This window comes from Oncorhynchus mykiss, chromosome 9 (assembly GCF_057628025.1).
Source record: "Oncorhynchus mykiss isolate SJ-2025 chromosome 9, ASM5762802v1, whole genome shotgun sequence".
In the NCBI taxonomy this organism is placed as follows: domain Eukaryota; kingdom Metazoa; phylum Chordata; class Actinopteri; order Salmoniformes; family Salmonidae; genus Oncorhynchus; species Oncorhynchus mykiss.
Genome location: NC_143030.1, coordinates 247,605 through 260,216, shown reverse-complemented (window position 1 = coordinate 260,216; position 12,612 = coordinate 247,605). Strand labels below are relative to the sequence as shown.

At 46.8% G+C, this 12,612-nt stretch overlaps 1 protein-coding gene across 2 annotated transcripts in view; it reads right to left on the bottom strand.

Annotated features, from left to right (window-relative positions):
• The window catches only part of LOC110531318 (tetratricopeptide repeat protein 39B), a 48,412-nt gene extending 37,360 nt beyond the window's left edge, over positions 1–11,052 (bottom strand). For both annotated transcript variants that reach the window (XR_016483498.1, XM_090185701.1), the window contains exons 1-2: positions 9,945–11,052; positions 2,316–2,350 (exon numbers count right to left, since the gene is read on the bottom strand). Coding sequence is in view for 1 of the 2 variants with exons in the window: in XM_090185701.1 (XP_090041827.1) it covers positions 2,316–2,350; positions 9,945–9,989 (80 nt within the window). In the remaining variant the exon portion in view is untranslated. The remainder of the gene's footprint in view (positions 1–2,315; positions 2,351–9,944) is intronic.
• Positions 11,053–12,612: the final 1,560 nt, after the last annotated feature.

The window sequence follows — 12,612 nt, the reverse complement described above, 5'->3', positions numbered from 1 at the left end:
CTAGTTAACGTCATTCGTGTTTTTCAGGGCGTCTAGTTAACGTCATTCGTGTTTTTCAGGGCGTCTAGTTAACGTCATTCGTGTTTTTCAGGGCGTCTAGTTAACGTCATTCGTGTTTTTCAGGGCGTCTAGTTAACGTCATTCGTGTTTTTCAGGGCGTCTAGTTAACGTCATTCGTGTTTTTCAGGGCGTCTAGTTAACGTCATTCGTGTTTTTCAGGGCGTCTAATTAACGTCATTCGTGTTTTTCAGGGCGTCTAGTTAACGTCATTCGTGTTTTTCAGGGCGTCTAGTTAACGTCATTCGTGTTTTTCAGGGCGTCTAGTTAACGTCATTCGTGTTTTTCAGGGCGTCTAGTTAACGTCATTCGTGTTTTTCAGGGCGTCTAGTTAACGTCATTCGTGTTTTTCAGGGTGTCTAGTTAACCTTTCTGATCTCCCCATCCCGGATCCGGGATCGTGAATACAGACTCAAGCTCATTACCATAACGCAACGTTAACTATTCATGAAAATCGCAAATGAAATGAAATAAATATGCTAGCTCTCAAGCTTAGCCTTTTGTTAACAACACTGTCATCTCAGATTTTCAAAATATGCTTCTCAACCATTGCAAAACAAGCATTTGTGTAACAGTATTGATGGCTAACGTAGCATTTAGCATTAGCATTCAGCTGGCAACATTTACACAAAAAAACAGAAAAGCATTCAAAAAAATCATTTACCTTTGAAGAACTTCAGATGTTTTCAATGAGGAGACTCTCAGATAGCAAATGTTCAGTTTTTCCTGAAAGATTATTTGTTTAGGACAAATCGCTCCGTTTTCTGCGTCACGTTTAGCTATGAAAAAACCCCTGTATCCAGGATTGTGTAAATCTATCAGCAAGCTCATTAGCATAACACAACGTTAACTATTTATGAAAATCGCAAATGAAATGAAATAAATATGCCATCTCTCAAGCTTAGCCTTTTGTAAACAACACTGTCATCTCAGATTTTCAAAATATGCTTCTCAACCATAGGAAAACAATCATTTGTGTAAAAGTAGCTAGCTAGAGTTAGCATTTCGCGTTAGCATTTAGCGTTAGCATTAGCGTTAGCATCCAGCACGCAACATTAACAAAAACATAAAAGCCTTCAAATAAAATAATTTACCTTTGAAGAACTTCTGATGTTTTCAATGAGGATACTCTCAGTTAGATAGCAGATGCTCAGTTTTTCCAAAAAGATTCCTTGTGTATTAGAAATAGCTCCGTTTTATACATCACATTTGGCTACCAAAAAAAATCCATAAATTCAGTCCTCAAAACGCAAACTTTTTTCCAAATTAACTCCATAATATCGACTGAAAACATGGCAAACGTTGTTTAGAATCAATCATCAAGGTGTTTTTCACATATCTCTTCATTGATACATCGTTCTTGGACACATGCTTTCTCCCCTGAATCAAATGGTAAAGTAGAAGCAGCTGGCAATTGCGCACCGAATTCGACGCAGGACACCAGGCGGACACTTGGAAAATGTAGTCTCTTATGGTCAATCTTCCAATGATATGCCTACAAATACGTCACAATGCTGCTAAGACCTTGGGCGAACGACAGAAAGTGTAGGCTCATTCGTTGCGCAATCACAGCCATATAAGGAGAGAATGGAAAACAGAGCTTCAGAAATTCTGCTAATTCCTGGGTGATGCATCATCTTGGTTTCGCCTGTAGAATGAGTTCTGGGGCACTTACAGACAAAATCTTTGCAGATTCTGAAACTTCAGAGTGTTTTCTTTCCAAAACTGTCAAGAATATGCATAGTCGAGCATCTTTTCGTGACAAAATATCGCACTTAAAACGGGAACGTTTTTTATCCAAAAATGAAATAGCGCCCCTAGAGCTCTAACAGGTTAACGTCATTCGTGTTTTTCAGGGTGTCTAGTTAACGTCATTCGTGTTTTTCAGGGTGTCTAGTTAACGTCATTCGTGTTTTTCAGGGTGTCTCGTTAACGTCATTCGTGTTTTTCAGATCGTCTCGTTTCGTTAACGTCATTCGTGTTTTTCAGGGCGTCTCGTTAACGTCATTAGTGTTTTTCAGGGCGTCTCGTTAACATCATTCGTGTTTTTCAGGGCGTCTCGTTTCGTAAACGTCATTCGGGTTTTTCAGGGCGTCTCGTAAACGTCATTCGTGTTTTTCAGGGCGTCTCGTTTAACGTCATTCGTGTTTTTCAGGGCGTCTCATTAACGTCATTAGTTTTCGTCAGGAACAATAGGGTGGTGACTAAATGAACAGTGGTGTGTGGGGGTGGAACCTCAAGCCCTCTAAAATACTTACACGGGTATCCGGTCGTAGGCATCTTCAAAACAATCCTGCAAAACACAAAAACAGACAAGTTACATTACACCCACAGAAACACAGACAGTACGGTGCCAGCTGGAGCAGTGATAGCAGACAGTACGGTGCCAGCTGGAACAGTGATAGCAGACAGTGTGGTGCCAGCTGGAACAGTGATAGCAGACAGTAGGGTGCCAGCTGGAACAGTGATAGCAGACAGTATGGTGCCAGCTGGAACAGTGATAGCAGACAGTATGGTGCCACTTGGAGCAGTGATAGCAGACAGTGTGGTGCCAGCTGGAACAGTGATACTAGACAGTATGGTGCCAGCTGGAGCAGTGATAGCAGACAGTGTGGTGCCAGCTGGAGCAGTGATAGCAGACAGTACGGTGCCAGCTGGAGCAGTGATAGAAGACAGTACGGTGCCAGCTGGAGCAGTGATAGTAGACAGTATGGTGCCAGCTGGAACAGTGATAGCAGACAGTAGGGTGCCAGCTGGAGCAGTGATAGCAGACAGTGCCGTGCCAGCTGGAGCAGTGATAGCAGACAGTGCGGTGCCAGCTGGAGCAGTGATAGCAGACAGTGCGGTGCCAGCTGGAGCAGTGATAGCAGACAGTGCGGTGCCAGCTGGAGCAGTGATAGCAGACAGTGTGGTGCCAGCTGGAGCAGTGATAGCAGACAGTGTGGTGCCAGCTGGAGCAGTGATAGCAGACAGTAGGGTGCCAGCTGGAGCAGTGATAGCAGACAGTATGGTGCCAGCTGGAACAGTGATAGCAGGCAGTATAGTGCCAGCTGGAGCAGTGATAGTAGGCAGTATAGTGCCAGCTGGAGCAGTGATAGCAGACAGTATGGTGCCAGCTGGAACAGTGATATCAGACAGTGTGGTGCCAGCTGGAACAGTGACAGCAGACAGTACAGTCCCAGCTGGAGCAGTGATAGCAGACAGTGTGGTGCCAGCTGGAGCAGTGATAGCAGACAGTACGGTCCCAGCTGGAGCAGTGATAGCAGACAGTACGGTGCCAGCTGGAGCAGTGATAGCAGACAGTATAGTGCCAGCTGGAGCAGTGATAGTAGGCAGTATAGTGCCAGCTGGAGCAGTGATAGCAGGCAGTATAGTGCCAGCTGGAACAGTGACCTCCCATTGTTCAGAGGTCATTACAATAAAGTACCCCCTGGATGTAAAAAATGAGAAGGCACGAAAATAGTACAAAAAGAAGACTGTTTATGGAAAATCAAGAGATACTTTTTGCTGACTATTATTTTTAAAAAATGGGAACATCAGTAACCTCATCTTCCACACAAACCATCCCCTGGCACAGTGCTATATTAGCACACTACCCCATTGTTAAGAGAGGGGTTGTTAACGAGGGGTGGAAACTCGGGATGTTAGACAACGAGGACTGACTCAGCCAATGTCAACCTGTACAAGTCTAGAACAGTAATGGTACAGGGCAACGACAAACAGTTTCAGCTGGATTTTCACCTAATTAAAGTGGGAGCGCAGCAGGAGAAGCTCTCTCTTGGTGAAGACTCCCACATCCCGAGCGAGTCAGACCTGTCTAAACTCTGGTGTCCAAACACCCAACGCGCCCTAGACCTTCTGTCTGAGAACCAACTAGGTTCACCCAGCCACATGCTAATACACACAGGCACAAAGAACCTGAGAGCACAGCAGGAAAGGGTGGCCACAGCACAGAAGGGAGTGATTGAAAAGGCTTCTTCTACTTTCCCCAACGCACAAGTGGTTATCTCCACCTTACTACCATGAAAAAACTTCCACGCTGCTACCATACAGCGGGTAAATGCAGGTATTTCCTGTGACTGTGCCTCAAAACCCAAATGTTTTCCTGGCCCACCACTCCACCCTGGACTTGAACAGCCTCTATGACCAGGTCCACCACTCCACCCTGGACTTGAACAGCCTCTATGACCAGGTCCACCTCTACAAGGCAGTAGTGCCCACCACTCCACCCTGGACTTGAACAGCCTCTATGACCAGGTCCACCTCTACAAGGCAGTAGTGCCCACCACTCCACCCTGGACTTGAACAGCCTCTATGACCAGTCCACCTCTACAAGGCAGTAGTGCCCACCACTCCACCCTGGACTTGAACAGCCTCTATGACCAGGTCCACCTCTACAAGGCAGTAGTGCCCACCACTCCACCCTGGACTTGAACAGCCTCTATGACCAGGTCCACCTATACAAGGCAGCAATCACAACCCTGCCAGGACCCTGAAGGACATCACCCTCAACAGCAACCCCAGCAACTCACACAGGAGAAACAGAGCAATAGACACCCTGCTCAGACCAGCGAGACCCCCCCCCCCACCCCTACACATAGAGGACCCCACCGAGACCATAGAGGACCCCACTCAGACCATAGAGGACCACCCCACCCAGACCATAGACCACCCCACCCAGACCATAGAGGACCACCCCACCCAGACCATAGAGGACCACCCCACCCAGACCATAGAGGACCCCACTCAGACCATAGAGGACCACCCCACCCAGACCATAGAGGACCCCACTCAGACCATAGAGGACCACCCCACCCAGACCATAGAGGACCATAGAGGACCACCCCACCCAGACCATAGAGGACCACCCCACCCAGACCATAGAGGACCACCCCACCCAGACCATAGAGGACCACCCCACTCAGATCATAGAGGGCCCCACCACTCACACCATAGAGGACCATAGAGGACCCCACTCAGACCATAGAGGACCCCACTCAGACCATAGAGGACCACCCCACCCAGACCATAGAGGACCACCCCACCCAGACCATAGAGGACCACCCCACTCAGATCATAGAGGGCCCCACCACTCAGACCATAGAGGACCATAGAGGACCCCCACTCAGACCATAGAGAACCATAGAGGACCCCCAACCAGACCATAGAGGATCACCCCACTCAGACCATAGAGGACCCCCACCCAGACCATAGAGGACCACCCCACCCAGACCATAGAGGACCATGGAGGATCCCCCCCACTCAGACCATAGAGAACCACCCCACCCAGACCATAGAGGACCACCCCACCCAGACTAGAGAGGACCATAGAGGACCCCACTCAGACCCTAGAGGACCCCACTCAGACCATAGAGAACCACCCCAGCCAGACCATAGAGGACCACCCCACGCAGACCATAGAAGACCCCCACTCAGACCATAGAGGGCCACCCCACCCAGACCATAGAGGACCCCACACACAGACCATAGAGGACAATAGAGGACCTCCCCACCCAGACCATAGAGGACAATAGAGAACCCCCCCACTCAGACCATAGAGGACCACCCCACCCAGACCATAGAGGACCATACCAACCAACCAAACAATACAGAAATACACTACGGGATTAGAAGGAACAGCATGTCAGAAATCAGCTCAATGTAACTGAAGAATCCATAGACTCTAACCACTTCCCTTGAAAATTAGAACACACTAAACAAACAACAACACGAAGAGTTATCTATCCAAAACAGAGATGTGTGGATAAACCACTTCTCCAATATCTTCGTCTCTATAACAAAGAACAAACTGCAAAAACATATACATGATCAAATACAAATCTTACTTTCAACTATTACAGACGACCAGAACTCACTGGATTCTCCAATTACATTGAATGAGCTACAGGACAAAATAAAAACCCTCCAACCCAAAAAGGCCTGTGGTGTTGAGAGAGTAGACAGTGGCAGAATACCTGACCACTGTGACTGACCCAAACTTAAGGAAAGCTTTGACTATGTACAGACTCAGTGAGCATAGCCTTGCTATTGAGAAAGGCCGCCGTAGGCAGACATGGCTCTCAAGAGAAGACAGGCTATGTGCTCACTGCCCACAAAATGAGGTGGAAACTGAGCTGCACTTCCTAACCTCCTGCCCAATGTATGACCATATTAGAGACACATATTTCCCTCAGATTACACAGATACACAAATAATTCCAACCTTGATAAACTCCCATATCTACTGGGTGAAATACCACAGTGTGACATCACAGCAGCAAGATCTGTGACCTGTTGCCACGAGAAAAGGTCAACCAGTGAAGAACAAACACCATTGTAAATACAACCCATATTTATGTTCATTTATTTTCCCTTTTGTACTTTAACTATTTGCACATCCTTACTGATTTCCCTTTATTTCACTAGGGAGATGTGCGACACATACAGACATAATGACATTTGTAATGTCTTTATTCTTTTTCAACTTCTGTGAGTGTAATGTTTACTGTTAATGTATTGTTTACTTCAATTTTGTTTATTGTTTATTTCACTTGCTTTGGCAATGTTGACACATGTTTCCCATAGCAATAAAGCCTTTAAGCTGAAATTGAGAGAGAGAGAGAGACACACACTTGTGTGTAATGTTTCCAGTTCATGTCTGATTGTTTTGGTGTTTGTTGTTGGGTTTCTTCACTTGGCCATGTGAACCTGTTCCCATGCCAATAAAGCCCTTTGACATTCTCGTTGGTTCACCTAAGACAGCTCCCCACTCACACCCATCCAGTCCCCCCCTGTCCAGCTCCCCACTCACACCCATCCAGTCCCCCCCTGTCCAGCTCCCCACTCACACCCATCCAGTCCCCCCCTGTCCAGCTCCCCACTCACACCCATCCAGTCCCCCCCAGTCCAGCTCCCCACTCACACCCATCCAGTCCCCCCCAGTCCAGCTCCCCACTCACACCCATCCAGTCCCCCCCTGTCCAGCTCCCCACTCACACCCATCCAGTCCCCCCCTGTCCAGCTCCCCACTCACACCCATCCAGTCCCCCCCTGTCCAGCTCCCCACTCACACCCATCCAGTCCCCCCCTGTCCAGCTCCCCACTCACACCCATCCAGTCCCCCCCTGTCCAGCTCCCCACTCACACCCATCCAGTCCCCCCTGTCCAGCTCCCCACTCACACCCATCCAGTCCCCCCCAGTCCAGCTCCCCACTCACACCCATCCAGTCCCCCCCTGTCCAGCTCCCCACTCACACCCATCCAGTCCCCCCTGTCCAGCTCCCCACTCACACCCATCCAGTCCCCCCTGTCCAGCTCTGAGAGGATGCTAATAATAGCATGATAGTCACTTACATAAAATCGTGACAACAGCCCACACAGAGAGAGAGAGAGAGAGACCGAGAGAGAGAGAGCACTCCGCCCCCCGCCCCTCCTGAGGCAATGTTTTACTGTCTAGATCAGATCGATGGTTTCTACACAACGACATCACCCAGGCCTGTTAATCAGACAGCTTTTAACAGTGAACACATTCTCTCCCTGTCCAGCACACACACACACACACACACACACACACACACACGTGTCACCAATAAAACCCTCCTAACAGTGGGGCTGTAGGGTTAATGGTATGACTGAGGATCAGGATAACTAGATTACAACAGCTGAGCCCGCCGCAGGTTAAATACAAAAATTATATTACACATTTTAAAAAAATAGATTAGAATCATTTTGTTGCTGTCCAATACACAATATCCTCCATTTCTCTCTCATCTCAAGGTTGCCGTTTACATATCAGTCAGTTCATTAACAGATGATGATGTGTCACGAGGACATTCTCTCAGCATTACACACACACACACACACACACACACACACACACACACACACACACACACACGGGCTGATTTGTTCCACCACAGGTAATGGGATACTACTAACTAATTGATGAGGACTGACGCTGGAGTCTAGTGGTGTGTGTGTGTGTGTGTGTGTGTGTGTGTGTGTGTGTGTGTGTGTGTGTGTGTGTGTGTGTGTGTGTGTGTGTACAGTGTGTTTGTGTTTCCAGTCCCCATTCGAATGGAGTCTGTCACTATCACTTTATGTCCAGCAATGAGTGTGTTGATAGCATACTGACGACTTATGATTAACTACTGATGACTGACTACTGATGACTGACTACTGATGACTGACTACTGACGATTGACTACTGACTACTGATGACTGACGATTGACTACTGACGACTGACTACTGACTACTGACGACTGACTACTAATTGACTACTGATGACTGACAACTGACTACTGTCTACTGATGACTGTCTACTGATGACTGACTACTGATGACTACTGATGACTGACTGACTACTGATGACTGACTGACTACTGATGGACTACTGGCTACTGATGACTGACTACTGATGACTGACTGACAACTGACTACTACTGACTGACTACTGATAACTGACTACTGATAACTGATGACTGACTGACTAACTACTGATGACTGACTACTGACGGACTACTGGCTACTGATGACTGACTGACTACTGACTGACTACTTATGACTGGCTACTGACTACTGACTGGCTACTGACTGACTACATATGACTGGCTACTGACTACTGACTACTGACTGACTCCTTATGACTGATGACTAACATTGGCACTTTCAAATGCACTGTACCCAGAACACAGATTTAAAAAATAAATAATAGCCATTTTTTTTTTTACGTTTCATTTTTCAGAGTATGTATATTGGAGTGCCACGGCAGGAAACTACAATATGTAGCGAATTTTGAACAGAAGTGTTGATAGGGCAGGACTGTTGTGCGGCAGGTAGCCTCGTAATTAAGAGCATTGAACAAGGCAGTTAACCCTACTGTTCCTAAACCGTAATTGTAAATAAGAATACATTCTTTAACTGACTTGCCTGGTTAAATAAAGGTTAAATAAATTAAAAACATTAAAATGCAATGTAGCGAGTTCAGAACGTAACTTATAGAGAGCCAAGTGACTTCCGAACTGCCAGGAACTTCCCGAAATAACCCGCTGTGTTGCGGCTCGGGGGCATTTAGTCTCAATCCAGCCGTCTGTCTGTCTGCTGGAAAACGTGAGCCACGTCACAAAGGGTCTACCGGGATATTTAAGCTAAATGCAGTTTTTACGCTACTGGCTGGCTGCACAACAAACATGCAATTATGTAGACTGTTTTATTGGGGCTCCCGAGTTGCGCATCGGTCTAAGGCATTGCATTTCAGTGCTAGAGGCGTCACTAAAAAAACACCCTGGTTCGAATCCAGGCTGTATCACAACCGGCCGTGATTGGGAGTCCCATAGGGCGTCGCACAATTGGCCCAGCATCGTCCGGGTTTATCCGGTGTAGGCCGTCATTGTAAATAAGAATTTGTTCTTATCTAACTTGCCTAGTAGGCCCAAGACAGACACACAGAATGATAAGGAGGAGAATGTCTGTCTGTAAGAAACAGTAGGCTATTGTGATAATGAAGAGTGTAACTTAATTGTAACTCTTGTACAATAGACCATGTCTTTTCTAACTAGCTAATTTACTAACAGGACATATCCACAGCAACCGTTATGGTCACATAACCTAATCTTCCGCGAGGTAACTATGTAACACAGTGTAATAGGATAGCCCGTGTCCAATTATGTCCATATAAAAACGCATTGGGTGTGAGAAATGCGCTTTACAAATGAAATGTATGATTATGAATAATAATAGTAGGCTACACAACTAGTCAACAACAGAAATAACCTTGTAGCCTACTTCCGTATTGAGCAATATGACCGTATCTAAAACCAAGACAAATGCAGACGAGAACACAGCCATAGTTTAAGATACATCATCATAACCCATGTCCTCTTCCTCACCTCATCGTCGGCGTTATTCCCAGATCCGTTCCCGACCTGGGCCATGGTTCGCTGGGTAGAAGGCTAGCAGCAAAGCCAGTAAAGGACTGGGACTGGTAACAAACTTAGGGCTTCAGCAGGAGTAAAAGGCTAGATATTCATTAGGTCAGAAAATTATTTCGTTTAGGTCCAGCTCTCCTTCTCTCTCCCTCGGCGGTGAGTGTCTCAGTCTCTGTTCAGACAGAGACTGTTTTTTTGCCTGGACGGTTCGTGGTTTAGCCAGCTGCTGCTTTCTCTCTGCGGAGCCTTTCCTTTCGCGGGATACACACTCCCAGGAACGCTCAACACCGGTCCGCCTTCTGACAACACAACAGGAAAACCGTTTCCACCGGGGCAGCCCAGTCCGTCCTGACTACACAGCCCTCGAGCCTTTCTCCGGTCAATCACGGAAAGAACGAGAGAGCCCTCTCCAGGTGTCACGTCAGCAGTCAAGAAACTGAAACAGGATATAAGGCAGCGCGCAACCGGCCGTTGAGATGTCAACAACCCCGGTAAAAGCCGGCATTTAGCCTATTTCTATCAACCCGCGCCTTACTCACTCTCTTCTGCATATAGCCTAGTCTAGTAGATAATTCATGTATATATGTGAATCTGTCCTTCTCATTTGAACGTTTATTCAGCCTAGAAAAATAGGCCCAGAGAGGACAGTCGCCTATAGACTATACTAACCTTTGCCGTGGCACGGTTACGGTGTTCCCGTATCGACTCAACGGTAGACTCTGGACGCGATCATTTTTAATAAATGTGCCTCGAGTCCAAAAGCGACGCACCACGACACGCATGTGGCTCTACGTGCCTTTATTTATTATACGCAGAGGGGGTTTGGCCTGAGAATCAATGCAGATGAATAGTCACGCACAAAATCATATTTTCTAAATGCCAGTTAATTATGATCCATAATAAAAATACAGGTTCCTAGGATAAGAAGTGGATACCGTTCTTATTCCCTCGGTGTCTGAATGATAGCCTATGGTTGTTGTACCCTACTAAGTTATGAAAAATGTACCGGATTAATATTGGTCTTTTCACTGTGTGCGCATTGCGCGGAAAATTGTTCTGGCTATGTGGCAAATACAAATCGCTCCTCCCCTCCCACTAGTCAGTGGTCATCTTCACATGCACCACCCAAACACAGCCACTAGAGGGAGGCAAGGCGCTCTCACGACCTCTAAGCATCTGGAGAGAGACAGAGAGAGGGAGAACTATCTTATCCTGGAATATACAAGGTCAGAGGTCATCTGCCTTTGGTAGGTTTCTACACTACTTTCTGCTAAAGTGCAGGAACCCAGACTTAAATCAAAGAAATGGGAAAATACATACATTGTCATCCTACAAGAAACATGGTATAAAGGAGACAGATCCACTGGTTGTCCTCTAGGTTACAGAGAGCTGGTAGTCCCATCCACCACACTACCAGGTGGGTGGTATAGAGGAGACAGACCCACTGGTTGCCCTCTAGGTTACAGAGAGCTGGTAGTCCCATCCACCACACTACCAGGTGGGTGGTATAGAGGAGACAGACCCACTGGTTGCCCTCTAGGTTACAGAGAGCTGGTAGTCCCATCCACCACACTACCAGGTGTGAAACAGGGAAGGGACTCCGGTGGTATGCTAATTTGGTAGAGAGCAGACCTAACTCACTCTATTAAATTAATCAAAACAGGAACATTTTACATCTGGCTAGAAATTAATAAGGAAATTATGTCAACATGTACTAACTAGTCTGTGGTGACCTAAATGTCAGAACCGGACAAGAACCTGAAACCCTCAGCACACAGGGGGACAAACACCTGCCTGGAGGTGACAGTATTCCCTCCCCAATATGCCCCCCTAGGTACAACTATGACCAACAAAAACGGGCACAACTCCTGCAGCTCTGTTGCATCCTGGGTATGTACATAGTCAATGGTAGTCTTCGAGGGGACTCCTACGGTAGGTACACCTATAGCTCTGTTACATCCTGGGTCTGTACATAGTCAATGGTAGTCTTCAAGGGGACTCCTACGGTAGGTACTCCTATAGCTCTGTTACATCCTGGGTCTGTACATAGTCAATGGTAGTCTTCGAGGGGACTCCTACGGTAGGTACACCTATAGCTCTGTTACATCCTGGGTATGTACATAGTCAATGGTAGTCTTCAAGGGGACTCCTACGGTAGGTACTCCTATAGCTCTGTTACATCCTGGGTCTGTACATAGTGAATGGTAGTCTTCAAGGGGACTCATACAGTAGGTACACCTATAGCTCTGTTACATCCTGGGTATGTACATAGTCAATGGTAGTCTTCAAGGGGACTCATACAGTAGGTACACCTATAGCTCTGTTACATCCTGGGTATGTACATAGTCAATGGTAGTCTTCAAGGGGACTCATACAGTAGGTACACCTATAACTCATCTCTTGGCAGTAGTACTGGTGACTACTTTATCACTGACCTCATACGACAGACCATGTATTCACCCGGCACACCCTAATTCACAAACAAACAAAACAAAACCAAAGTCTTCTCATGCTTTGTTGATTTAAAAAAAAAGCTTTTGACTCAATTTGGCGAGGGTTCTAGAACAGTCTGCAGCACCCGGCCTCACCCTACTAGAACCTGAAGTCAAATGTCTACTGTTTGTTGATG